At 62.8% G+C, this 26,876-nt stretch overlaps 2 protein-coding genes across 9 annotated transcripts in view; one reads left to right on the plus strand and one right to left on the minus strand.

Annotated features, from left to right (window-relative positions):
* The window catches only part of CLU (clusterin), a 124,268-nt gene that overhangs the window by 87,000 nt on the left and 10,392 nt on the right, over window positions 1-26,876 (minus strand).
* On the plus strand, window positions 524-26,680 carry PTK2B (protein tyrosine kinase 2 beta). Of its 8 annotated transcripts, none has more exons than XM_068679019.1 (31): window positions 524-678; window positions 12,180-12,427; window positions 13,912-14,090; window positions 14,192-14,279; window positions 14,457-14,536; window positions 14,755-14,817; window positions 15,104-15,158; window positions 15,760-15,900; window positions 16,376-16,450; window positions 16,544-16,645; window positions 17,587-17,704; window positions 17,842-17,881; window positions 17,970-18,016; window positions 18,215-18,268; window positions 18,829-18,926; window positions 19,013-19,097; window positions 19,544-19,644; window positions 19,741-19,856; window positions 20,054-20,154; window positions 20,241-20,330; window positions 20,663-20,867; window positions 21,040-21,148; window positions 21,260-21,325; window positions 21,902-22,027; window positions 22,793-22,939; window positions 24,362-24,397; window positions 24,552-24,579; window positions 24,785-24,831; window positions 25,058-25,201; window positions 26,164-26,244; window positions 26,321-26,680. In XM_068679019.1, exons 2-31 carry the CDS (start codon window positions 12,221-12,223, stop codon window positions 26,534-26,536), a joined length of 3,045 nt encoding a protein of 1,014 aa, XP_068535120.1. In that variant the 5' UTR covers window positions 524-678; window positions 12,180-12,220; the 3' UTR covers window positions 26,537-26,680. The 8 variants fall into 8 exon arrangements, with proteins under 8 accessions (XP_068535120.1, XP_068535121.1, XP_068535122.1 ...); XM_068679021.1 differs by lacking the exon at window positions 524-678 and adding an exon at window positions 837-964; XM_068679022.1 differs by lacking the exon at window positions 524-678 and adding an exon at window positions 2,022-2,301.

Raw genomic sequence — 26,876 nt, forward strand, 5'->3', positions numbered from 1 at the left:
TTTGGGGCACTTTCCTGCAAAATCCTTCCTCCTTTTCCAAACCTGAGGGCCTGACCCTGCTGAGGAGAAATGGGGGGCTGGTGGGGGGCACCCACACTGGGGAAATGGGGTCCCCACGCTGCTGACTCGAGCACCTATGCTCCTGTTGGGGTGCACCCCTTACCAGCAGCATATTTATCCCAGCTCCTAGTGACACCCACCCCAAAAGCACCCCAATCTCGTGACCCCGTTGGCACCCCGTTGCCAGCCCTGCTGGGGTGCCCCCAGCACCGAGCACTGCCACGGAGCCGGATTTTGGGGGCGACGCGGGGGTGTCAGCGCTCTGCCCGCCCCGCAGCAGCCTCCCACCGAGGACTGGGATTTTTCCTCCCCGAAAACCCCAAATCGAGGCCGGGTTGGCCGTCCTGAAGATGGCAGCAATAACATGCAGCAGCCGTGCAGCGGCTCCGAGCGAGTGGGGACCGCTGCATCCCACCCTCCTGCTCGAAGGACACCCCCAGCCGCCTCTCCTGCCTGCGTCTCCCCAATTTCTGCCTGACTCCGGCACGGCACAACTTCTTCTGCTCCTCTCCTCAGCACGCCAAACCTCTTCTTGGAGGCCCCGGAGCTGCCACCCGTGTCCTCCTCCTCCTCCTGCACCCAGACCCTCCGGCACCGTCCCCTGCGCCCTGGCCAAAAGTAAGTTGGTGCCTTTTGGCCTCCGGCAGCCCCGCGCGGGGATGCTCGAAGCCGTGCCGAAACCCCGCATCCTTGCTGCTGGGAGAGGTGCTATTAATAAATCCTGTCAGCTTTTATCGCTTCTCTCCGTGCCAAGAAGAGGGTGGTTTGGGGAAAGGGGAGGAGGGGGGGGGGGTGTTCGGGGAGGCGGGGGGAAACCTGTTTCTCTCCAGCATTTCTTAGCTACGAGCTCGCCCTGGGTGCAGGAGCATGGGATGGCTCAGCCGGCTGTTGAACCAGCTCTCCTGTAAGTCTCGGGGCTGAAGCTGCTGTGGGAGGTTTGGGGTTGATGGGGGGGGTCATTTTTGGCAGGGATCAGCAGGACCAAAGCCTAGCCCTGCTCCCTGGGGGGCCGTGCTGCCCGGCGTCCCGCAGCGTCCCTCCCAAACTTAACGAGGAGCCCAGGCACCTCCTCGGGAGGGCACGGGGAGAGAAATGTGTGCGGGGGGCTGCTTCAGCTCTCCACGGAGCCGGAGGGGATCCTGGAGCCGGTGGTCTCTGCCCCCACCCCCCCCAAAAAAAACCACCACCCATGCTAGGAGGGGGTCACCCATTGCCCGTTGCGCTCCCCCCTCCTTGCCCTTTTGCCAGAGATGCTGGCCCGCACGGGGCGTGAGGAGGTAGCTGCAGGGCTTTGGATGGCATTTAGGCGTGGAAACAGCTCGGCTGGCAAGCGGAGAGTGGGCGCAGGCTGTCAGCGCCGCTCCGCCTGCGTGGGAGAGCCGCCGCGGGAGCTCTGGGCTGGCAGAGGGTGACGGTGACCACCCTGCGCTCCTGGTCCCCGAGGTGGGGGGCTCGGATCCCCTGGACCCCCTGCGCCCGGCCATGGGGTTGCGGGATGGGGTGCAGCCACCCATGGGCACTCTGCAGGGGACCCCCAGGAGGTCACGGCTCCCCCAAACCCTGCTGGCAGAGGGGCTGGGTGGTCTCAGCAGCGATGGGGTCCCGATGGATGGCACGACCCATCCCCATGGCACGACCCAGCCCCAGAGCCAGATCCCCTGTGGGGAAGAGGAATCTCTGCCATGGGGCTGGGGGGGCTTCCCAGGAGGAGCCCGTTAGCCCACGAAGCTTGTGGGGCCGCAGCAGATGCAGTTTGTGGCTTCTGCCTGCAGAGCTGGCGGCAGAAGGAAGGCGCCTGCCCGGGGTTTAGGGGAAGTGCCCCGCTGCGGCTTCACCCCGCTGCTTCCCCCATCCTGCCCCGCTGCACGGCTGTGCCCCCACAACCCCCCCCCACCACCACCACCACCATGTTTTGGGGTGACCCCTCCTCCTCCTCCAGCTCTTCCTCGGCTCCTCGGTGCCCAGCCCCAGCTGAGGTTAAGTTTCGGCGTTGCTCCGGGGCTGGGGGCACTTCTGCAGGCAGCCCACCCTTGGAGGGGATCCTCGGCGAGCAAATACCCGGGGAGCCCTGGGGCACCCCGTAAACAGGGGGGGGTGGCCCAAGGCGGTGGTGGTGACGGTGCCAGCCCCCACCCCGCACCCCCGGACGTTGGCACAGCGGCTCTTGCACCATCCTCCTTCCTGCCCTGACCCTTGCGCAGCGCCGGGGCTCCATGGGGGCAGCCTGCCAGCTCTTCCCAGGTACGAGCAGGGAGCGGGACCGGCCCCAAACACCGGCTTGCCGGGCTCCGTGCCCAAATTCCCGGATGGGACCTGCCCCGACCCGCATTGTGGGGCCCGGAGAGGGCGGTTGGGTGGGCAGGTGAGGGGATCTCAGGGCCTTCCTCGCCTTCTGCCTCCTCTTCCTCCTCGGCGGCGTCGCCGTGGCTCTCGCCAGCCCTGGTGAGCCCTATCCGGAAGCGGGCGGCGGGGAGGAGTGGTTTCGGCACCGGTACCAGCCCGCGGGACACGCACCCACCCGGGGAGCCCTCCTGTCGGCGAGGCTGCCGAGCCTCCCACGGGGTCATCCCGCTCCAAGGCGTCCCCCACGCGCCCCTCACGCCAAGGTGAGCGCCCACCGCTCGCTTTCGGGGCGAAAAAAGGGGAGCGGGGCCGTCGCTCACATCCGTGCCGCGGTGCTGGGGAAAAGCTGGGCCGTGGTGGCGGGGCGGGAGGTGCCGCTCTGCTATCTGCTGCCAGCTCACTGTTTGCCCAAGGGCAGGGCGGTTTCTCCTGCTGAACCTGGAGAGGAGCAAAGGGGGGGAAAACGGGGAGGACGAGGACGGGGAGCGTTGCGGTGCGAGGGGCTGATGCAACACCCCCGTGCTCACTAGGTGCCGGCGTGCCCGAGTCCCGCTCTGCTTTGGGTGCCTCTCGTTGCAGTTTCTTTTTCCGTTTTGGGCCGGGGTTGTGTCATCCAGGCAGGGCACGCTGCTCCTCCGAAGCCAACCCTGTCGGGGTGATGCAGGGGGTGAATCTGCCCGTGTCCAAACCGCGCAAAGTAGAGGCTTTTTTAGGGCAAAACGTCCACAGGGCCCTACAACCTGCTGGGGGCAGGCAGCTGCCGTGCCCCTCTGCGTCCTCCTCCTGCTGGAGGAGAGCCCAGGGAGATGTGGGGGCTTGGAGAGGAGCAGGGACAGCCCAAAACTGGCCCCGTCCTCACTCATTGCTCCTGCAGGGTACCTGCGTGGTGTGGCAGTGCGCCTCCTGGCACAACATCCAGCCCGGCCACCGTCCTGCTGCTGTTTTTCCGTGCCATAAGTGTGGGACAGGGCAGAACAAACTGCATGGGGTCAGCTTTTCGGAGTGCCAGGACAGGAGAGGAGTGCGCACAGAGCTGGGGATGTCCCACGGGGGACACACGGGGCAGCGGTGCCGTGCGGGAGCACCCCACAGGGGTGTCACGACACGTCTCCAAAGGCCAGGCAGGGGCGCACGCACAGCCCGTGGTGTCGGTGTGTGCGTGGCAGATGCAGGCTCAGCCTCGCTGCTGGAGTCTTGCACACGCTGGTGTGAAACCCCACAAGACACACGCTGAGTGCGAGGGCGCCTGTGGGGTCCGGCGCGTCCCCAGGCTCTGCGCCTCCACGCCTTCGTGCTCAGCTGCTGTGAGCGCTCGGCGCTGAGGCTCTTTTCAGGAGGCTGGGGGCTGGGGAGGCAACATCTGAATCATTTTGCTTTTTCCCTGGCACGGTTATTACTCACGAGGAGTAGATGGGAGACGTGCACCTTCCCTGCGAAGCCTTCTCGCATTCCCGAAGGCGAGCGTGCATCCGCAGCTCTCCTCCTCCGCTGAGCAGCCCAGGGGAGCAGGGAGGTTAAAAGCTAGGATGCTCGGCACAAAAATCACGGGGAGACACCTCCCTGGGGGAATTTGGGGGCAAAATTTATTTTCCATAGGGAAAATCCTTCCCGGGGGTGACTGTCTCTCTGGCTTGGCCACCTCTCCGCAGCCTGGTGGGGCGGGGGCATCACGGCAAGGCCTCCGAGCTCTGTTTGGGGAAGCAGCTTCAAAGGGGAAGAGGAACCCGGCGCGTTCGAAACGCAGCTCCTGCGAGCCGGGGAAACCCCACGGCCTTCAGCCATGTTTTTCGCTTTGGGGGCAGCGCGAACGCTTCGTGGTAGAAAACAATCCCCAGGTGCTTCCAGCAAAACTCTGCTTCCCACGGGGAAAACCTCTTCCAGAGGGAGACTTCTCGCGGGCTCCCCGTGAAGCCGCTGGAAAAACGCAGCCGCTGGCTGGGCATGACTCATGTCATCCCGGGACGCGAGCTGTGGCCTGGACGTGTCCTTTTCTGTGTGAAAAAGCTGCTGGGCGACGCTGTGCCCCGTGGAGGTGGCCTCCAGGGTGGTTACCAGCACCGTGTGCCCCGTTAGGAGATGCGGGAGAGCTCAGCCTCCTCCTTGCCCTCATCCCTCCCCGCGGGGCTGAGTCCTGCCTCGCTCCCCGTGCCTCCCACGCGGCACCAGCTCCCATTTCAGCACGAGAGCTGCCACGGCCAGGTTTTTCCGGGGCGAGCTGGCCCCAGCCTCGCTTCCTGAGCTGCTCTGCCTCCGGTGCCGCTCACCTGCCTCCCTGCACATCCTCGCCGCGCTGCGCAGCCGCCACAATGCGCCCCGACACAATGCGCGGCCACCACAATGCGCCCGCAGCCCGCTGCACGCCCACCACCTTGCATGCTTAGCACCCTGCAGATGCCCTTTTTTTCCCTCCGTGCAGGGGGCTGTTCTTTTTTTTGGGGGCACGCAAGGAGGCTCTGAGTGTCCCCGAGGGTTTCTACGCCTCGGGTGAAGCCACGGTGATGCTGGTGGTGCTGCTGAGCTCCAGCTGGTGAGGGCTTGGGGATGGAAAAGGGTCTGGGGGGACAGGTTGGGGCTCCCCACGCCGTGACCCACAGCACCCTGAGCTGAGGAAGAAGCAGGGCTGTAGCAGAGGAGGAGGAAGAGGAGGAGGAGGAGGATGGGGGAGGATTTCCTACAGCTCCCTCTGCCACTACAGCCAGAGGCGAAATACCTGCGCCTGTCCCCGTGGCCGGTCCCAGCCACAGGAGAGGGGAATTTCCACCTGGAGCCTTCTGCTGCCCGTTGTTATCTCCCGAGGCTGAAGCACCGAGGGATTTCAGATGGGAAATTCCCCCCCTTTCCCAGGCCCTGCCCCTCGCAGAGATAGCAAAGGGCGTGCAGCCACGGGAATGCAGCACCCATGGGGGATGTGGGAGCATCGCTGGCCCCCCTTTGGCAAAGTGAGAGCGCTTCTGTCCCCCGTTTTACAAAGCGAGAGCATTTCTGTCCCCATTTTACAAAGAGGGCATCGCTGCCCCAGACATGATGCTTGGAGAGAGGGGGGCAAAAAGAAGCTGCCCCCATCCCGCAGGAGCTTGGCACAGGGGTCATTCAGGGCGCAGGAGGCCAGGCGCTCCCGGTGCCACCCAGAGCACCACCAGGGAGACATTTATGTGAGGGCGCACGAGGAAAACCTTGAGTTTAAATCCTAGGGGCCGTGCACTGCAGGTCTGCTGGAAGAGTTTAAAAATCTCCTTTTTTGGGGCAGTTAAAGACAAATAAAAGTTGTGTTGCCCCCGCGCTGGTGTCTGCAGGGCGATGAGCGCAGAGGGGCAAACAACAGAGAAACCTCTGGGGGTCGTTCAGCTTATTTCACTTTTAAAATGGCCTTTAAAATTGTGTTTATTTATTTATTTATTCCGACAGAAAGGTTGGAAACTTAGCACAGGGTAGAAACTTTGAGCTTTGTGGCGATCTCGTCCTGCATGGGCCTTTCGCAGTGAGCGGCGTGCCGGCGCGCACCAAAACGACCGACGGTGGCAAAATGAAATGCTGGATTAAATGACAGAAATTAATTTCCCCGAACTCAGCAGATTTCCCCCGAGAAACGCAAACTTCCCCACGTTTTGCAGATCCAAGCCCTGCTGAGAAAGAAGCGTGCTGGGCCAGGGGGACGCTTGGTGCCGAGCTGCGCTGCGGCCGCTCGGGCTTGAGCACGGGGCACGGGCATGGATGCGCAGGGGGACCTGCAGCTTGGCACCCTCTGACGTGATTTCTGCCCCAACACAGCCTGCCCAGGGGGTCAGGAGGAGCTGAGTTTCCCTAATTAAGCAGAGATGGAGGCGAGGAGGTTAATTAGTGTGAGCACACAGAGCTCCAGCAGACACTGGGCGCTTCTGGTACTGGTGGGAGAGGAAGGACGAGCGCTGCTCCTGTCCGTGAACCCTGCAGGTGTCACGGTTTGGTGATTTTGGCCACATCCCACAGATGCTGCCGCACACCAGCCCTGGATATAGGGTGGATTATTGCCCCAGACCCTCTCCCCTCCCCAAAATAAAGGATGCAGGCGCAGCATCGCGCGGTACCCGCGTGTTGCCTGGAGACCGGGATGCCTAGCGACCGGCACCCGCCTGCCAAAACCCGAATGCTGCGAGCCCTCGGCTTCCTTCTCCAGCAGAAAGGGTACCGGGAAATACGCCCACCATGTTCCCGGAAAGCTGTTCCCCTCTCCAAGGGGAGGCTTTGTGTGCTGCTCGGGGTTATTTTTAACCTGGCGGCGCTGCGCCTGCTTTGGGAGGACCATTTTGGTGCGCAGGGTTGAGCTCTGAGCTCTGAGTCCTGGGCTCAGCCCCGTGTTTTCTGCATCACCCCGAGGGGGGAGCACGTCCAGCACCCCCTCTGCTGCCTTTCAGGGGCTCGCCGATCCCCCCCCAGCCTGATTTTGGGACCTCTGCCAGGCTGTCGGTGTGCCTTTCCCTCGTGCCTTTTCCCCGTGATGCAGCGCGGGGTTTGGGCACATCTGTAGGGCCCTCGGAGCCTGGATCTGCAGCAGGATGGGCTGGAAACTTTGGGGAGGGAAAGGTGCTGTTGTTGCTCCTGCTCACCTCGAGTTTTGCTGGAAAATCACCATTTCCAAGCAGTCTGCTGCTGGAGGCTCTCAGGGGCAGCACGCCTGGGTGAGCAGAGGTGGCTTTGAGGACGGAGCACGCTGCCCGCAGAGCCTGGGGATGCTCGAGGAGGGGGTCCCGTGCCCAGGATGTGCCAGGGGGCTTGCTGTTAGCTGGAGCACGGAGAATCTGATGGCTGTGGCATGGTGAAGGGACAAAACTTGGGCATTTTCGGCCTGGAAGCTCTCCGTCAGTGTGAAAACCAGAAGGGACTGGTGAGGCAAACAAACCCGGTGGGGACATTTTGCCTTCAGGACCCCATCCCTGCTGTGCACCCTGAGCATTTTTTTGGGGAGGTTTCTGTGCTCGCAGGGAGCCTGGTGGTGAGCTGTTCCTGCGCAGATGGCCGTGCCGCGTCCCCTCGCCGGCTCCGTGCCGGGAACACGCGGATCTTTCCCCGTGCCTGAGTCACCCCCTTGGGGAGCTGCCGGCCGTGGGCGTCACGGCAGCTCGCCGTGTCTAATTCCTGATATTCGGGAGCCTGCTGCCCCCACCGCCCTGCCCAGCTGCCTGGGTGCAGCTGCAGCACCGGGCTGGGAGGTGGGATGCGTGTCCCGGCACAGCCCTGCACCCCAAAAACACCCGGACCCTATAAAAATGGGGGTGTGTTGGGGTGAGGGGTGGGATAATGCCCCTGTGGCACGAGAGGTGTCAGGTGGAGATGTGCTGGGACCCATCCTCCATGGGGTCTGGGGGTGCTTTTGGATCGCTGGCAGCGTTTTTGGGCATCGCGGGGCACCGGGGGTGTCAGCAGGGGATTGGTTTGGTTTGGGGTCCGCAAGCAGAGAGGACAGCACCCCCTGTACCTGCTCCAACACCCCTTTTGGGGCAGCCCGTCCCCACGGCTGGAGCTTGTGTCATTTCCTCCCTCTGCTTTGTGAAATTTGCTTCCTCCGGGCATCACGTGGTGGGGCCAGCAGCACCATCCCGCACACCCCGACCCCACTGCAATGGGACACTCGTCCTGATGTCCCCGTCACCCCTGACCCTGCTGTCTTTTTGCCTTGCCTTCCTTGCCCCGGACAGGCAGCAGTCCCCGAGGCAGGGCATGGTGCTCCCATGGGGTTCCCATGGGGACCCTCACCCTTTTCCCAGAGGGAAAGGGGAAACTGAGGCACGCAGGCTTGGTGTGGGGCTCCTGGCACCCTAAGGCTCCTGCCGTGAGTCAAGAAATACCTGCACGGGTGGGGCAGGCAGAGCTGCGGGGGCCCCCAGTAGTCCCCAGCTTTTGGGATCTTGTCCCTGGCTTTTGGGATCTCATCCCTGGCCATTGGGATCACCACTGCCCGGGGTGCTCCGGGGGCACCTTGGCACAGAGCGCAGCGCTGCAGCCCCTGGGAGGGGGGCAAGGGGCTGGGGGCTGGGGTTTTGGTTTTTTTTTGGGGGTCCTGGAGCTGAGCAGGGAGCAGGCAGCATGGTTTGGGGTGCCAAAATCTGGATGTTGGCATGAGGGACGGAGCCCCCTGACCGGGGGACTGGGGGGCTGGGGTAAATGGTGGGTCCCCGCTGCCCCAGCCCTGTGGGAGGAGGGGGGCTTGCAGCCCAAAACTGGAGTTGGGGGGGTGGAAATGCAGCGGGTTTGGGGCGCTTTGAGGCAGATTTGGGGATGTGGGGGGCAAGGGGGCTGTGCGGGGGCACACGGGGCAGGACGGGGAGCGTGGGGCCGGAGCCGACTGACCCGGGGTGAATTAGGGGGGCACTTTTCCCCACTTGCACCCCGTGCACGGCACATGTGCGAGCATGAGCTGCGTGACAGGCACTATGCAAATGCCTCCGCACAGCCCCGTCACCAGGAAGAGGCAGCACCGCCGGCACAGGCTCGGGGGGGGACACACAGGGGACACCCCCCACTTTCTGTAAGTGTCCCCCACACTCTGCTCCCCCCCTCACCCCCCCAAAACTCCGGCTTCCCTGGGAGCAGCGCTGGGGCGCAGCCCTTCGCCCCCTTCTGCTCCACCAGGGGGGCTGAGCACGGGCAAACTCGTCACACCGAGCTCGGGGGACAGTGGGGGGGCTCAGCTGGGGGTGCACAGGGATGTGTGGACCCCCCCCACACCCCCCCCAGTGGCTGGGGTTTGGGTAGGGCTGGGGGGGAAGCGGTGCCCGAGCACGGAACTTTTCCGCGTCCCCGGCACCAGAAACTTCCCGGTGCGCCCTGCGTGTGGGCGGCTGGGTGCAGGGGGGGGCGTTTTGGGGTGCCCCAGCACAGCCCCGAGGAGACGGGGAGGGTCTCTAGGGGGGGCGCAGGGGTTTCAGAAGGGGGCTGGTGGTGGTGTTGGGGTGCAGGGACTTGGTTTTGTTTCGGGGTCCCTGTCCTCACACGGCACCGCTGCGCCCGGGGCAGAGCCAGGATCCCTCGGACCCCTTCCCTGTGCCAGAGGGGAGGTGAGAAGGCAGGGGGGGAAATATGGGGTGCTGCCCCTTCTGCCCCCTGAAAATGAGGGCTGTGTATGGCCAGGGGTACGTGGGGCATGGCCACCCTGGATGAGGGGTCCTTGGGGTGCCCAAGGCGGCGGGGATGCGCCCCGGGGTGCTGTGCCAGCTTCCCAACTCTTTTTTTTTTTTGGCTGGGCATCTCGTGCAGGGATTTGGAGGGGGCTGTGAGAGCGTGGGGTGCTCTGTGGGGTGCTCCCCACGTCCTCCACCGGGGTGGGGACACGCGGGGGGGCACCCAGCCCTGGTTCTGTCCCCTGGGCTCAGCCCCAGCGAAAGCGCAAGGGGCCGCGTCGTGGGAACGGGGCTGGGGAAAGCGAACCAGAAAGGAAGGAAGGTGGGGAGAAAGAAGAAGCAGGCAGTGCACACACCCCAAGAAACGCCAGCGCGTGTCCTAAAGCTCTTCCCACCGGGGAGCTGAGCTCTGGGGCCCCGTCCCCACCGTGACACCCCCAGGAGGGTGCCCCTGACACCCAGGGGACACGGGGCTCGGTTGTAGGTACCCGGGGCTCGCAGGAGAAGCTGCTGTGCAATTTGGTGAGGACTTTGTGAATTTGGGGACGGGGGGGACACACCGAGGGGCTGGCCGACCCTCCTGGGTGGAAGGAGAGGTGCCACCCTGGGGGGGGGTTACCCATCCTCTGCTGGGGAGCAGCAAAACCCCAAGCGAATATTTCTGCCCCCGGGTGCCGGGCCAGGCTGGGGGCTTGCTAATTCTGCTTGGCCCTATCTCTATTTTGATCTCGGTGAGCAGGAAGCAAGGGGGGGGCCAGCACAGCGAGGCCGGGTGGCCGCAGCGTCAGGCACGGCACGGCCACCGTGGGCGGGGGGCACCGGCGGTCCCTGCACCCCCACCACCAACCCCTCTCAGCCCTCCTGGCGAGCGGGGAGGCCACGGGGTGCATCGCTGCAGGGCCAGGGGCTGTAGGAGGGCTCCGCAAAAGGATGTGGCTTGCTGCGAGATCCTCCCTGCCTTGCTGTGAAGCTGAGAAAAAGAAAAAAAAAATTAAAAAAAAAATGGTGTGAAATGTGTGAGCGCACACGCACAACCCCGAGCTTTTGGGCTCGCTGCCGGCACGTGAGGGATCCGAGGGTGCCTTGCTGCATTTCCCATGCCCCGGGGAAATGTCACATCCCCCTGGGCATTTTGGGGTTGTCCCTGCACTGTCCCCATCTGTACAGCCCCACGGGCACGCTGCGGAGAGCGGGGACCCCTCGGGTGCCACCCTCCCCATCCCCTGCTGCCTTCCAGATCCCTTTGCCACCCGCCTGAATCCACAGGGCAGACCCCTCCGGGTGTCCCTACGTCCTCCCCAGCCTCCCCAGTGCCTCCAGAAATGATTCCTCCAAGGCAGGGACCCCCAAACCGGGGCCGTTCAGCCCAGGAGTGACGCCAGGTGGGTTCGTCCCGCGAGCAGCTGGGGCTGCTGTTTGCAAACAGCCTCCTGCCTGTTAATCAGTAACTCGAGGGCCGAGCTCTCAGCGAGGGCTTGGACCCAGGAAGGGCCCGACGAGGGTGAATTTCCACATTTATTGTTGCACACCCAAAGAGCACAGCCTGGGAAAGCTGCTGGCACCGAGCGAGCGGCCCCAGGGCACTCAGGGCAGGGCTTTCCCCATCCTCCTGCCCTCCCCAAACACCCCACAAAAAAAAAGATTTGGGATCTGCTTGGAATCATCCAAGATCCCATGCCCTTTTAGATCGACGCAGGCTGATTTATTTTATTTTATTTTATTTTCCTTTTTTTTTTTTTTTCTGGTAAAACGAAAACTCAAACCACTTCCCCTCCAGCCCTGCGGGACGTTTTGCTACCTGTGCTGAAGGCCTCTAAAAATAAAAAAGGCCAATCGGTATAAATAAGCGCTGCCCTTCCGCGTGGTGACGGGCCCGGGGTTGCTCTCTCCCCCCTTCTGCTCGTGTCTCTGCACGGAGCCCTCGGCTAAATTCGGCTCCGCTAGGCAGTGGCACTGCGCCGTGGCACGGGGCGAAGCCTTGTCCTGCTCTTTTTGGGGCCGTGGACGGAGGGAGACAGGGGTGAGCGTGGAGACTGGGTGTGCGGGATGGAGGGCGAGGGGTGGCCGCTGTGCTGGGGGATTTGGGGCCAGAGCTGGGTAACGGAGCCCAAACCTCGTGCGCACGGCGGTGTCCGCGTGGTGAGGGGCAGCAGCGAGCTGCTGGGGGCGCAGGGGTTGTGGCAAAGGTGCTGGGGGTGCTGGGGTGCTGCTCTGGAGGTGCTGGGGACACTGGGGACATTGCTCTGGAGGTGCTGGGGGCACAGAGGAGGTATTGGGGACAGAGGGACAAATTGTTCTGGAGGTGCTGGGGGCACAAGCGTTGCTCCAGAGGTGCTGGGGGCACACGGGCACGCTGCTCCGGAGGTGCTGGAGATACTGGGGTGTTGATCTGAAGGTGCTGGGGACATGGGGACACTTTTCTGGAGGTGCTGGGGACACACAGGGGGTGCCGGGGACACGCAGGTCCTGCCTGGAGGGGAGCACACGGGGAGGGAGCGCACCCTCACACACTCCTTTCCCTTTCCCTTTCCATCTCTCCATCGCTCTCCATCCCTTCACCCCCTTCTCTCCTTCCCATACAGCTCTCCCTACCCCATCCCCATCCCCGCAGCTCCTTGGGGTGCCCCTCCTCTCTCTCCCACCGCCCCCAAACCCCCCAGCAATATTTTCCTCTCCCCGCAGGGAAGGGATGCTCAGCTCCTAGCGCCCCGGGCGTGCTGAGGATGTCGGCGGTCCCCGAGCCCCTGGGCCGCCCGCGGAGCAGCTCCTTCCGCAGCCTGGGCGGCACGCTGGAGGCCACGCTGGGCATGGGGCCGCTGGAAGCCGAGCGGGAGGAGATGCGCATCCTCAAGGTGTGCTTCTACAGCAACAGCTTCAACATGGGCAAGAATTTCAAGCTGGTCAAGTGCCCGGTGACGACGGAGATACGGGTACGTCGGGCAGGGAGGCGCACGGGAGGGCACTTGGTCCGTCTCGGAGCAGTTTGTCCGTCTGGGATCAGGGGGAGATCCTGGCAGGAGGATTTCTCACAGCTTGGTAGCCCCCAGAGCCCCTGGGCTCCAAATTTTGGGGGGCAGAGAGGAGATCTGGGCGTCCCCAGCAGCCCAGCTTGGAGAGGGCGAGGGTTCCTCTGCCCCACGGTCAGTTCCTGCAGCAGGGGTCAACCCCATTGAGTCACCCTGGCCCCTTTTTGGACAGCAAAGAGGAGTTTGGCCGTGGTTCATCCCTCTGTGGATGTTTGGGGATGGTTTCCAGCATCCCAGGGGGGATGTGGGTGCAGGGGGTGATGCTGCTCCCCCTCGGGGGGAAGCCCAGGTGGAGAGGATCAGAGCCGAGCCGGGGGTCGCTCCTGGGACATCCCCTCCTCGTGTCCCCTGGGAGGAGCTCGTGGCGTGGCAGAAGGGCTTGGAGACGAGCACAGGAGTGGTTGGAGAAGGAGAGGACTCATCAGGAGATGCCTTCGGGGAATGCAAGTGGGGACAAGGAAATGGAGAGGGTCTGGCTGTCCCCTGGGCTGGGCATGGGGCCGGGATGCTCCGGGTCGCTCCTCCCCAGGCCAGAAGCTGCTGTGGCTTCAAGCAGGAGAAGCTCAGGGACAGAACTTCCCCGAGGGCTCCTGGAGGCTTGGAAACTGTGTCTGGATTTGGAGATCCCAAAGCTATAAGTAGCTGGAAACGGAGAGATTTTATTTCAGAAGGACTTGCTCTGACCCGCGGACCTAAGCGCAACCGCCAGCATTTCGCACCCCCTCCCCCCCAAAAACAAGGCACGGCGCTCGCTGCAAGGCACAGCTCGGGCTGTGCCATCAGCTTGCGCTCGCTTTTTGGCCTCCAGCCAGAGAGCAAAGGCCAGGCAGGAGCTGCAGGGCCGTGCGTGCCACCCCGCTGTCCCCACACCCGTGGGCACGGTGCCCGCGGTGCCAGCCGCGGCGAGGAAACGCCTGCCCGGACAGCTTGCCCTCAGCACATCGGGGCAGCTCTGCTGAGCTTCCAGGCTGGAAATGACCCTTTCAGGCTTTTTGTCCCCAAAAAACACCCCAAAAAAACTCGGTCGCCTTCAGGCTGTGTCTCTGCAGAGCAGGCTGGAGAGCTCGAGCGAGCGGCGGCTGCAGGGGCTGAGCACAGGGCTGCGCCTGCAGCCGTGCTGGGTTTCCGCCTCGTGGCTGAGCTGGCCAAAGCTCATCTGCAGACCTTGGTGGCTTGGTGTCAAGTCCGTGGGGCAGGTGGCGAGAGCAATTTGGGCTCTGTGCGAGGACAGGCTGCGCGGCGAGGGTGCCCACGCTGAAACCGCAGCAGCTCTGGGCCGGAGCCGGATGCGACGCAGGGGACACGGGGAGGGGGGACAGGGTTGGGGAGGGTCCTGGGGGCTTTCAGGGGGCTTAGCCCCGCTCCTCCCTGCCCCATCCCGTCCCCAGGAGGTGATCAAATCCATCCTGGTGAGCGGCCGCATCGGGCCCGACATCAAGCTGGCCGAGTGCTACGGGCTGCGCCTCAAGCACGTCAAGTCGGACGAGATCCACTGGCTGCACCCCGAGCTGACGGTGGGCGAGGTGCAGGAGAAATACGAGTGCCTGCACCTGGAGGCTGAGTGGAGGTAGGGGACGGAGCCCTCGGGTGCGGGGGTCCCTCTCCGTGCCCCCCCCCCCCCCAGCCCACCCCTGGGGATCTCACCGGGGGCTGTGCCGTGCCCCCCAGGTACGACCTGCAGATCCGCTACCTGCCCGAGGACTACATGGAGCGCTTCACAGAAGACAGGACCACGCTGCTCTACTTCTACCAGCAGGTCTGGGGGGGTCCCCCAGCACCGGGGGCATCACCTCCTCCCCATTAGAATCCCCCCCATGGTCCCATGGCAATAAATTCCCTGCCTCGTCCCGGGTCGGGATGCCAGAGCGCATGGACCCTTGGGGATGCAGGTGGCCTCCCCTCCACCCCCTGACCTCCCTTTCTGCCCCCCCAGCTCCGAAGTGAGTACATGCAGAACTACGCCAGCAAGGTGAGCGAGGGCATGGCCCTGCAGCTGGGCTGCCTCGAGCTCAGGTAGGTGCCCCTGGGGTTTTTTTGGGGGAGGGGTGCGCAGCGGGGGGCTGGCAGGATGAGCAGCCGGGAGGGTTTTGGGGGTGGCAGCAGTGGGAGGGGGCTTCCAGCACCTTGCATTGGGGGCTCTGCACTAAGGGGAAGGATGTGGAGGAGGGATTTGAGGGGGGGGGACGTGTGGTGATGTGTGGGTGGCCGTCTGATGTCACTTTTCTCCGCAGGAGGTTTTACAAGGACATGCCCCAAAACGCCCTGGACAAGAAGTCCAACTTTGAGTTCCTGGAGTGAGTAGGCACAGCCTGCCCTGAAGCCCTGGGGTCTCCCCGAGGGACCCCCACAGCCCCCCCACCCTTCATCCACCCCCCTTCCAGCCTGCTCTAGGGCTCCAAGCCTCCTCATCCTCCCTCATCCATCACCTTGCTGGCGTGGGGTGGGTGGGGGAAACTCCCCAAGGAGCACCCCATGGCCCCGGGCACCCCCTTTTCTGGTGTGCCCCCCCCCCCCATGCGTTACGGGTCCTTTTTGGGTCCCTATGGGGCCATTAATGCGTGTGGGGTCTCTGCTCCCCAGGAAGGAGGTGGGCCTGGACCTCTTCTTCCCCAGCCAGATGCAGGAGAACCTGAAGGTGAGGGGCGTGCGCGTGGAAGGGGGGGGTTGAACACCTACAGGCAGGGTGTGGGGGCACACCTGGGTGCCTGGGGGTGTCGGTGTGTGTGCACCAAAGTGTGTGTGGGGCTGTGTGTGCATCTGCACGTGGGGACGGGGCTTGGCACACGCTTGTGAGGGTGTTTTGGCGGAGATGCGCAATTGTGAGCACACACGAGTGGCCCTGGGGGGGGGGGGGCTGTGACACACACAACATGTCTGCTGGCAACGTGAGCGTGCACACGTGTGTGTACGTGGCTGTATCATGCACACACGTGCACGTGAGCACTTCTGCCCGCGTGGTGTGCCTGCAGGCACACACATCCATACGCATGCGCACCCAAGCGCGGCCACGTGTGCAAGGGCTGGCGTGCACACGCGTGCGTGCACATCTCCCCACGCTCTTGTGCTCACACACGGAGCTGTGCCGGCGTGCACACGCGTGTCCCTGTGCACACAGATGAGCACGTGCGTGCCCTGCTGTGTCTGTGTTTGTGCGCCCGTGGGCGCAGCCCGTGGCCAGGTCCCCGCGGGGTGCCGGGTGCCCCCGGTGCCGTGGCCAGCAGCCTCTCCGCCCGCAGCCCAAACAGTTCCGCAAGATGATCCAGCAGACCTTCCAGCAGTACGCCCTGCTGCGGGAGGAGGAGTGCATCCTCAAGTTTCTGCACACCCTCGCCACCTTCGCCAACATCGACCAGGAGAGCTACCGCTGCGAGCTCATCGTGAGTCCGCAGGAGGGGATTTGGGGGCATGGGCTGGACCCCCACCCTGCTGCCAGGGTGGTCCTGAAGCCCCCATCACGGGCTGGCACTCGGGGTTGTGCCCACCGTGCACCTTAAACCCAGCCAGATTTGGGTGAAAATGCCACAGTGGGGTTGTGAGGGTGAACCCAGAGCGTCCCCAGTAGCTTTTGGTGACAGCGTGGCCAAAGCCACCCAGTTTGGGGGGGACACGTGGGGGGCTGCTCCCTGCTCTGTGGGTTTCTCCCCGGGATCCGAGGCAGGGGAGCAAGCCCAGAGGGTTCGAGCAGGAGCCTGAAGGTTGCTGAAGACCTTGGAGCTCGCCCCTCTCCAAGCCCCTCCTGGAGGCAGTCGGTCTCTCTCTGGGGGTGTCACAGAAAATGGGGAGGGGGGGACAGCTGGTTTTGGGGGAGAACCCTACAAAATTCACCCCCTCTGTCTGCTCCCCGTCCTGCAGCAAGGGTGGAACATCACAGTGGACCTGGTCATTGGGCCCAAGGGCATCCGGCAGATGACGAGCAAGGAAGCCAAGGTAGGGGTCCCCGAGAAAAAGGGGGTGTCTGGGGGGGGGTTGTGAGGACCCCCCGATGGTTCTGACAGCGTGGGGCCGTGCCTCTGTCCCCAGCCCACCTGCCTGGCCGAATTCAAGCACATCAAGTCCATCAGGTGCTCCAGCGTGGAGGAGGGCAGGGCCGTGCTGCAGCTGGGGCTCAGCGGCACCCCCCAGGTGAGGGGGCTCAGGGTTGGGGATGGGGAGGGGGGCAAAACTTGTGGGGATTTGTTGGTGGGATGGGGATGGCTGTGGGGTGGCAGCTCTGCCCTGCAGGACCTTGGGGGCAGTCCTGGTCCTGCCTGGAGCTGCTGCTGGGGGGGTCTGCCCCCAAACAGAGCCCACCCAAAGTGTCCTTGTCTGGGGGGTTCTGGGGTTGTGGTGCTTGCGGTGATGGTGCTGGGGAGCTTGGGGTCATCCCCATCCCATCCCATCCCATCCCATCCCATCCCATCCCATATCCCCATCCCATCCCATCCCATCCCATCCCATCCCATCCCATCCCATCCCATCCCATATCCCCATCCCAATCCCATCCCATCCCATCCCATCCCATCCCATCCCATCCCATCCCATCCCATCCCATCCCATCCCATCCCATATCCCCATCCCATCCCATCTCATCCCATATCCCCATCCCATCCCATCCCATCCCATCCCATCCCATCCCATCCCATATCCCCATCCCAATCCCATCCCATCCCATCCCCATCCCATCTCATCCCATCCCATCCCATATCCCCATCCCATCCCATCCCATCCCATCCCATCCCATCCCATCCCATCCCATCCCATCCCATCCCATCCCCATCCCATCCCATCCCATCCCATCCCCATCCCATCTCCATCCCATCCCATCCCATCCCATCCCATCCCCATCCCATCCCATCCCATCCCATCCCATCCCATCCCATCCCATCCCATCCCATCCCATCCTATCCCATATCCCCATCCCATCCCCATCCCATCCCCATCCCCATCCCCATCCCCATCCCCATCCCATCCCATCCCATCCCATCCCCTCATCCCCATCCCCATCCCATCCCCATCCCCACACCCCCCACACCCCTCAGCTCATGGGGTGCAGCCCCTCACCCATCCCCCTGTCCCCCCTCCAGTCCCTATCCATCAAGACATCCTCTCTGGCCGAAGCGGAGAACATGGCAGACCTCATCGACGGCTACTGCCGGCTGCAGGGGGGCTTGGAGACCTCCCTCATCGCCTTCCCCAGGAGAGGTGGGTGCCCAGATGGCCGGAGACCTCCCCCAAAAACCATCCCAAAACATCACGGGGGAGTTTGGGGGGTGCCTGCCCTTCTCCCCTCGGAGGGGTGAGGGGACACAGGGGGGGTGACCGCTGCCGTCCTCCTGCAGAAAGGGAGAAGAGGAGCAGCCTGCCGCGGATCCCCAGCCCGTGAGTAGTGCACAGCCCCCCGGGGGGGGGACCGGGACCCCTACCCTTACCCCAACCCCACTGGTGACCCCGTACTCCCACCCCATAGGCACCTGGAGGAGCGGCACTCGGTGCTGGCCGACAGCGCGAGCGTGGGTGAGTCTGGGGGCTTCGTCCCCCTTTTCCTTCCTCCCCACCCAGCCCAGTGGGTGTTGAAGGGGTGGGGGGGCTGTGATTTGGTGTGGCAGGGAGGGGGGCTGCAGCCGAGCACCCCGGGTGCAAACCAGGCCAGCCCAGGGCACCGAGGGTCGGATCCTGCCTGCACTGCTGCCCCCATCCTCCTTTTTGCCCTAGACTCCGATATTTACGCTGAAATCCCTGATGAGTCCTCAAGGCCGAGGTCTGGAGGTGGGTGTCACCCCCGGGTGCCTTCACACCCATCACCCCCCTTTCTCACCCCGTTCCCCGCCAGCCCCCCAAAATTGGGAGTGAGGTTTTGGTTTTGCCCTCGCTGCCCAACCTGGGGATATGGGATGGGGATATGGGATGGGATGGGGATGGGGATATGGGATGGGATGGGGTGGGGATTGGGATGGGATGGGATGGGATGGGATGGGATGGGATGGGATGGGATGGGATGGGATGGGATGGGATGGGATGGGATAGGATCGGGATGGGGGTGGGATGGGATGGGATGGGGATGGGGATATGGGATGGGATGGGGATATGGGATGGGATGGGATGGGATGGGATGGGATGGGATGGGATGGGATGGGATGGGATGGGATGGGATGGGATGGGGATGGGATGGGATGGGATGGGATGGGATGGGATGGGATGGGATGGGATGGGATGGGGATGGGGATGGGATGGGGATGGGATGGGATGGGATGGGATGGTGATGGGATTGGGATGGGATGGGATGGGATGGGGATGGGGATACGTGATGGGCGCCCTCGTCCCTTCAGTGCAGCACTACAGGATCTGCCGGGAGGATGTGACACTGGGCAGGATCCTGGGGGAAGGCTTCTTCGGAGAGGTGTACGAGGGCACCTACACCAACCCGGTGGGTGAGCCGTGCTCCCCCTGCCCCCGTTTGCCCCCTTTACACGGGAGGGAGTGGGGTGGAGCTGCCCCTGCCTCTCCTTGCAGAAGGGGGAGCGGGTCAACGTGGCCGTGAAGACCTGCAAGAAGGACTGCAGCCCCGAGAACAAGGACAAGTTCCTGAGCGAGGCGGGTACGTCTGGGGGGGACCGCTGCTTTTTGGGGTTCCTCTGCAGCACCCCATACCCTGTGGGGCACAGGGGGCAGCCTGTAGGGTGGTTGGGGTGGGAGACAGGGCACGTTTTGTCCCCGTACCCCCTGCTTGGGGTTGCATTGCCATCGAAACGTGGAGCTGAGCAGCTGGAGGAAGGGTCCTATGTGCTCCCCCATGATGTGGCTGTTGCCCCAAATTCCCATTTTTTGGGGGAAGGGGGGGAGAAAAAGCTGCTGAAAGCTTGCTGGGAGCAGGTGGGCACCATCTGTGCGCAAAACCCCATGGGACCCCCCGCCCTCCCTGGAAATTCCTGCTGCTCCCTCTCTGTGGCTTCATGGCAGGGAGGTTCCCCTGCACCCCTGGGTGCCGTTTGGGCTCCTGAAGGGCCCCCCCTTTTTGGGGTGGCTGAGGAGATCTCCCCGCAGTGCTGATGAAGAAGCTGGACCACCCGCACATCGTGAAGCTGATCGGCATCGCCGAGGAGGAGCCCACCTGGATCATTATGGAGCTCTACCCTTATGGGGAGGTACATGGGGGGAAGATGAGGCTTTGGGGACCCCCAACCCGCCTCTGTGCCACCCTATCAGCCCCTGACCCTGTCCCTGTCCCCGTCCCCTTGCAGCTGGGGCAGTACCTGGAGCAGAACAAGCACTGCCTCGCCGTGCCCACCCTCATCCTCTACGCGCTGCAGATCAGCAAGGCCCTGGCGTACCTGGAGGCCATCAACTGCGTGCACAGGTGGGGTGGGCAGCATGGGGCTGGGGGGGCAGATTTGGGCAGCAGGACCATGCAAAAGGCAGAGGCCGGGGAGCCCTTTGTACAGCTATTTTTGGGGAGCCCTTCGCAGACCCATTTTTGGGGAGCCGGAGGAGCGGGTTGGTGTGGGTGTGGGGGGGGTCCAGCCCTTCTCCATAACCAAGGGTCTCTCCTCGCAGGGACATCGCGGTGAGGAACATCCTGGTGGCCTCCCCGGAGTGCGTGAAGCTGGGGGACTTCGGGCTCTCCAGGTACATCGAGGACGAGGAGTATTATAAAGGTAAGGGGAGCACGAGGGGGCCAGGGGCTCGCTTCGGCCCCTCTGCAGCCACAAGCACGGCCCCCGTCTGCCTCCCCCCCCCGCAGCATCCATCACCCGTCTCCCCATCAAGTGGATGTCCCCCGAGTCCATCAACTTCAGACGCTTCACGACGGCCAGCGATGTCTGGATGTTTGGTGCGTGGTGGGACGGGGATGGAGCGGGTCCTGGGCACATCCCGGGCTCCATCCTGCTGCATGGGGACAAATCCTGCCCTGGTTCAGGGGTGTCACTGAGTTTTGGGCACAGGCACTAGGAAAGGGCTCCCTGCAGTCCAAGCATCCCCAGGGGACTCGTGAATTTGGGGTGCTCATGGGGCTGGGGGTGAAATGCCAAGAACCCCACAACCTGCCACAAAGCCCGGCACAGCCCGGCACAGCCACCGGGTCCCCAAGACCCGGTGAGGGGCTGGTCCCCGGGGCGCTCACTCCAACATCATCATCTGGGGGGCTTCCCCTGTGCCCCGCAGCTGTGTGCATGTGGGAAATCCTGAGCTACGGCCGGCAGCCCTTCTTCTGGCTGGAGAACAAGGACGTGATCGGGGTGCTGGAGAGGGGCGACCGCCTACCCAAACCTGACCTCTGCCCACCCGTCCTCTACACCCTGATGACGCGCTGCTGGGATTACGACCCCAGTGAGAGGCCCAAGTTCAAGGACTTGGTCTGCAGCTTGAGGTGAGCAGGGGAGGTTTTGGGTGCTGTGCCTTCCCCGTGGTCCTTTCCTGGTCCTTTCCTTCGGCTCTCCCCATCCCTGTGTGCGCCCTCCTGGTTTCCACCCCCACCTCGCATGTGCGTCCCTGCTGCAGGGGGCTGTGACAACCCCTTGGGCTGTCCCTCTCCCCTGCAGTGACATTTACCTGATGGAGAAGGAGCTGGCCAAGGAGCAGGAGCGCAACAACCGCCACCGGCCTCCCAAAATCTTGGAGCCGCCGTCCTTCCAGGAGCCACCCCCCAAGGTGGGCAGGAGGCTGCTGGGCTCTCTCCTTCCCCATGCCCTGACCCAAGGATGTGCAGCCAAAACGGGGCATCCCCAGGCTTGCACCCACCCCACTTTTCTCCCCCTGCAGCCCAGCAGACCCAGGTACAAACCTCCTCCCCAGAACAACCTCCTGGCTCCCAAGCTGCAGTTCCAGGTAAGGCTGCGCGCCCACAGCAACCCGCGGGGGTCCGACAGGGGCTTGATGCCAGGAAGCTGTGCCCGGAGGCACGGGCACATATTTGGGACTTAGATCTCCACCAGGACAGCGCAATGCTTCGGGCTCAGCCCTGCCCGTGTCTTGTCCATGCCTCGGGGCTCGGAGAGCGGCTTTTACCCCAGGGCAGGGCGGTTTGCATGCACGGCTGGGAGGAGAGGAGGTTGGCTGCACCCCAATCTCACCTGCAGCTCGGTTTAGCTGCCCTGGGGGAGCACAGATCACCTCCTCCACCGTCTGCTCTGCTCCTTGGAGCACCCCCTGCAGGAGCAGCCACTGTTTTGGGTGCTTTTCTGGTGCCAGGCAGGGCTTTGGGCAGGAGTACAGGAAATATCAAACCCGTGCTCTGGACGCCAGAGCAAACCTCCTGGTGAGGAGGGTCCTGTTGGGGCCGTCACCGCTCCTCTGTAAGGTGTGAAAGCCGCTTTCCCACGCTCTCTGTCTGTCTGTCTGTCCGTCTGTCCGCACTAACCTCCCCCCGGCTTCGTTCCGTGCCGCGCCGCCCCGCGCCCTCAGGTGCCCGAGGGTCTGTGTGCCAGCTCGCCCACGCTCACCAGCCCCATCGAGTACCAGTCTCCGGCCAGCTCCCTGCACACCCCGCCGCTCAACCGCCACAACGTCTTCAAGCGCCACAGCATGAGGGTAAGAGAGGGCCCCCCAAAAACCCCGAGGACACCCCGGGGACCTCACCGGAGCGAGAGGAGGGGGCGATGCTCCGCGCCGTGCTTTGCGCTGCTGCTTGTGCCGCTTCCAGCTTTGTGCTCTGCATGATCCTGTCTCTGTGCTGCTTAAGGCTGGAGGCATCGTGCCCGTGAAGGGCTCCGGGTGCTCGCAGCCCCCTGCCATGCTTGTTGTGCACGTGTCCGTGCAGGGGGCACGTTGGTGAAGGAGCAGTGGGCACGGCGTCTCCGGGAACGGGCAGGGGTGCGCTGGGGACAGGTGGGACCTCAGGGCTCTGGGTTGGCTCCTCATGCTCAGCATCATTACCTGGAGTGCCGGTGGTGTTTGGCAGCTTGGGTGCTCTGCCCTGGTTCCTCAGCACTGCTGCACAGCCCCGAAATCAGAGGCAGGCATTGTCCATCACGCCAGGGTGGCCCCGGTGCCATCAGCACCCGCACCATGGGCACGATGCGCCACACCGGGGCATCTTGTGCATGCTGCCCAGGGCTCACACACGGGGCTGGGAGTGCTGGGACGTGGTGCACGAGGTGTGGGGTCTTCTGGTGGGTTTCTCTCACTGCTGGAAGCCCGGGGGCTCCTTGGGGTCGGTCTGGAGCAGCCCCAGGCTCATGGTGGCAGGGGTCCGGTGCATGGCTTTGCATGCGCACAGCGGGCTCCGGCTCCCGTGCTGAGACCTGGGGGGCTCTGGCTGCTGAGCCCTCCATCACCTCTGGCTCCGTGCGCCAGGAGGAAGATTTCCTCCGTCCCAGCAGCAGGGAGGAGGCGCAGAAGCTGTGGGAGTTGGAGCGGCTGAAGATGCGGCAGGTCCTGGACAAGCAGCAGAAGCAGATGGTGGAGGACTACCAGTGGCTGCGGCAGGAGGAGAAATCCCTGGTGAGTGCCCCGGGGCTGGGGTCGGGCTTTCAGATGGGTGCTCCCACCCTTGTGAAGGTGCAGGCAAAGCCACAGCTTGCTTTTCGTGGTTGGGTTGCGATGCAAAAGCCCTGCCCTGCTGCGGGTCTCACTTTCCTCCAGAGCAGCTCGCCTGCACCCCTTTTGTCTTCTGCACTTGTAAAAAAAAAAAAAAAAAACCCTCCCGGAGCTGCTGCGGGAACTTGATCTTGTGAAACCTGTGCCATTATTAAGCACCTGCGGTTGCGTCTTAATGAGCTTTTGTAACGCTTTTTTAAACGAGGAGCCAAGGTAGCTAAGGCATGACTAACGCGGCAGCTCTCGGGGAGGCAGAAAGAGACAGAAAAGCTTTTATTAGCTCGGCTGACGCAGCCAAGCCCAGCTCCCCCAGCACGGTGCTGCGGGGGCGAGGGGCTGGCGTTTGGTGTCGTGGGGCTGAGCACGGGGGTCCTGGGGGTCCTGGGGGTCCCGGGGAAGGTGGGGACGGGGCCACGAGGGGACGGGGAGCTGGGAAATGAGCTCCTGGGGCGTACTCTGGGGTCTCCCAGGAGTCAGGGAAATCGTGGAGGTCTCTGGGAGATCGGAGATGGGTTTCGGTGGCTGATGTTGGGCAAGGTGAGGGGGGGTCGTGCTGCTTTCCCTGCAGGGAGTTGGGATGAAGGAGACAAAGTTTGGGAAGGTTTTGCCAGGGAGGAAGCAGAGGGGTGGGAATGGTTCTGGGGGGGGGTCAATCCATCCTTTTTCTTTTTTTTTTTTTCTTTTTCTTTTTCTTTTTCTTTTTCTTTTTCTTTTTCTTTTTCTTTTTCTTTTTCTTTTTCTTTTTCTTTTTCTTTTTCTTTTTCTTTTTCTTTTTCTTTTTCTTTTTCTTTTTCTTTTTCTTTTTCTTTTTCTTTTTCTTCTTCTTCTTCTTCTTCTTTTTCTTCTTCTTTTTCTTCTTCTTTCTTTTCCTTTTCCTTTTCCTTTTCCTTTTCCTTTTCCTTTTCCTTTTCCTTTTCCTTTTCCTTTTCCTTTTCCTTTTCCTTTTCCTTTTCCTTCTCCTTCTCCTTCTCCTTCTCCTTCTCCTTCTCCTTCTCCTTCTCCTTCTCCTTCTCCTTCTCCTTCTCCTTCTCCTTCTCCTTCTCCTTCTCCTTCTCCTTCTCCTTCTCCTTCTCCTTCTCCTTCTCCTTCTCCTTCTCCTTCTCCTTCTCCTTCTCCTTCTCCTTCTCCTTCTCCTTTCCCTTTCCCTTTCCCTTTCCCTTTCCCTTTCCCTTTCCCTTTCCCTTTCCCTTTCCCTTTCCCTTTCCCTTTCCCTTTCCCTTTCCCTTTCCCTTTCCCTTTCCCTTTCCCTTTTCCTTTCCCCATCCTTTTCCTTTCCCCATCCTTTTCCTTCTCCTGGTGCCTCTCACATGACTTCTCCCCCCACAGGACCCGACGGTGTTCATGAACAACAACACCCCTCTGGTGAGTGCCGCCAGTGCCAGGGAACCGGGGCTGGGTGTATTCGTGTACAGGGGCACAGCAGGGTCCTTACCCTGGGGGTGCCCAGAGATCCTCCCCTGCTTTGGCAGCATCAGGACTTTTCACCTCTCATTTTCTGCTGTTTCTTCCTCTGCAGATGCTCCCGGAGAAGGAGATCGATTACAGTGAGTGCCCACAGCTGCTGCCTGTGTGGAGCATCCCCCTGGGCCTTGGGCACCCCGTTATCCTTGTCCTGGTGCTGGAGGGGTGGTGGGATGCAGCCAGGGCTGGTTGGGGTCCCCAGGGTGCTGTGGGACATGGGAGGGGTCTCATGGTGTGCCGGGGAGCAGGCAGAGTGACTCTCCTTCCTTTCCCTTACTGATGGCGTAGCGGAGTTCACGGGGCCCCCCCAGAAGCCTCCAAGACTCGGGGCGCAGGTAAGACCTTGGGCACCACGGTTTGAGTCCTTCTCCATCACCCTCTGCACCTACAGGATGGGACTTTTCTCCCTCCCAAGCCCCAAAAAGGTCTGGGCAACCCCTCAGCCTCTGAGACACGGGTGGGAGGTGGCTGGGTCTGGTGGGCTAGGGCTTCCCAGGGGTGTTGGTCTCTCCCTTCTTGCCCCCGGGGCACTGAGCCCACGGTGGCCCTGCTTGCCCTCAGTCCATCCAGCCGGCCCCCACGGCCAACCTGGACCGCACGGACGACACGGTGTACAGCAACGTCATGGACCTGGTGCGGGCTGTCCTGCAGCTGAAGAACGAGATCAGCCTCCTGCCCCCCGAGGGGTACATCCTGGTGGTGAAGGTAGGGAGGGGAGGGGGAGACGATCTGAGCAGTGGGGAGGGAGCTGGGAGTCTGTGCTGAGTGCTGCCGCTGCATGGGAGAACTTCCCAGGGTCCTTCCTTCTTGGGAAGGTCTTACGTGTATGGGACGGAGCGTTAGCAGCATGTCCTGCTCCTCCGTTGGGTCCTTGGGTCAGTGGTGGGAGTGTTCCCAACATGTCCTTCTCCATTGGGTCCTTGGGTCAATGGTGGGAGCGTTTCCAACCTGTCTTGCTCCTCCATTGGGTCCTTGGGTCAAAGGTGGGAGTGTTTCCAGGGTGCCTCACTCCTCCGTTGTGTTCTTGGGTCAATGGTGGGATCACTTCCAAGATGCCTTACTCCTCCTTTGGATCCTTGGGTCAATAGTGGGAGCATTTCCACCATGTCCTTCTCCTCCTTTGGGTCCTTGGGTCAATGATGGGATCACTTCCAAGATGTCCCACTCCTCCGTCGTGTCCTTGAGTCAATGACGGGAACGCTTCCACCAGTCTCTGCTCCTCCATTGGCTCCTTGGGACAATGGGGAGTGTTTCCAACATATTCTGCTCCTCCTTTGGGTCTTTGGATCAATGATGGGATCATTTCCTACATGTTCTGCTCCTCCGTTGGGTTCTTGGGTCAAAGGTGGGAGCGTTTCCAAGATGTCCCACTCCTCCATTGATTCCTTGGGTCAATGGTGGGATCATTTCCAAGAGGCCCCACTCCTCCGTTGTGTCCTTAGGTCAATGGTGGGAGCACTTCCAAGATGCCTTACTCCTCCTTTGGGTCCTTGGGTCAATGGTGGGAACGCTTCCACCACCCTCTACTCCTCCATCACCATCTGGGATCAACGGGGAGCGTCTCCCCCCCATGCCCCTCTCCCCACTGGAACCCTTGAGTCAGGGACATTCCTGTGAATTGTTTCCCTGTGCCTGGGGCCGTGCTAACCCTACTGCTCCCCCCGCAGAACGTGGGCCTGTCCCTCCGCAAGCTGATCGGCAGCGTGGACGAGATCCTGCCCGTCCTGCCCGCCGCCTCCCGCACCGAGGTAGGGACCTGCGGGGCCAGGAGGAGGAGGGAGCGGGGTCAGGCATCCCCTAACCCCTTTTACGTGTCCTGGCCAGATCGAGGGCACCCAGAAGCTGCTCAACAAGGACTTGGCCGACCTCATCAACAAGATGCGCCTGGCACAGCAGAACGCCGTCACCTCGCTGAGCGAGGAGTGCAAGCGGCAGATGCTGACGGCCTCCCACACCCTGGCCGTGGACGCCAAGAACCTCCTGGACGCCGTGGACCAAGCCAAGCTCCAGGCCAACCTGGTGAAGCTGTGCTTGGAGTGAGGGACGGAGCGGAGAGAGGGAAGGAGAAGGGGTGGGGAAGGAGAGGAGGAGAGGCGGCGCCGCGCGCCGGTCGGCGGAGAAGGGAGGAGAGCATCGCGGAGGAGCTGGCTTTTGTGTGTCTCCCGTGGCCTCGCCGCCCTGCCCTCCCTGTCCCCTCTCCTCCTGCAGCTGCTCGTGTCTTTAGCATCATCTCGTCGGTCGTCTGAAGAAGGGGACTCGTCCCTCAAAAGGGTTTTTTTGGGGAGGGGGGGTCCTGGCTGTCCCCGAGGGCGGACAAAGGTCCCTTGGGCTCGGTGGCATCCCGCTCCCAGCCAGCAAGGGGTCCGTGTGTCTGTCTGGC

Source organism: Anas acuta, chromosome 3 (genome assembly GCF_963932015.1).
Source record: "Anas acuta chromosome 3, bAnaAcu1.1, whole genome shotgun sequence".
Lineage (NCBI taxonomy): Eukaryota > Metazoa > Chordata > Aves > Anseriformes > Anatidae > Anas > Anas acuta.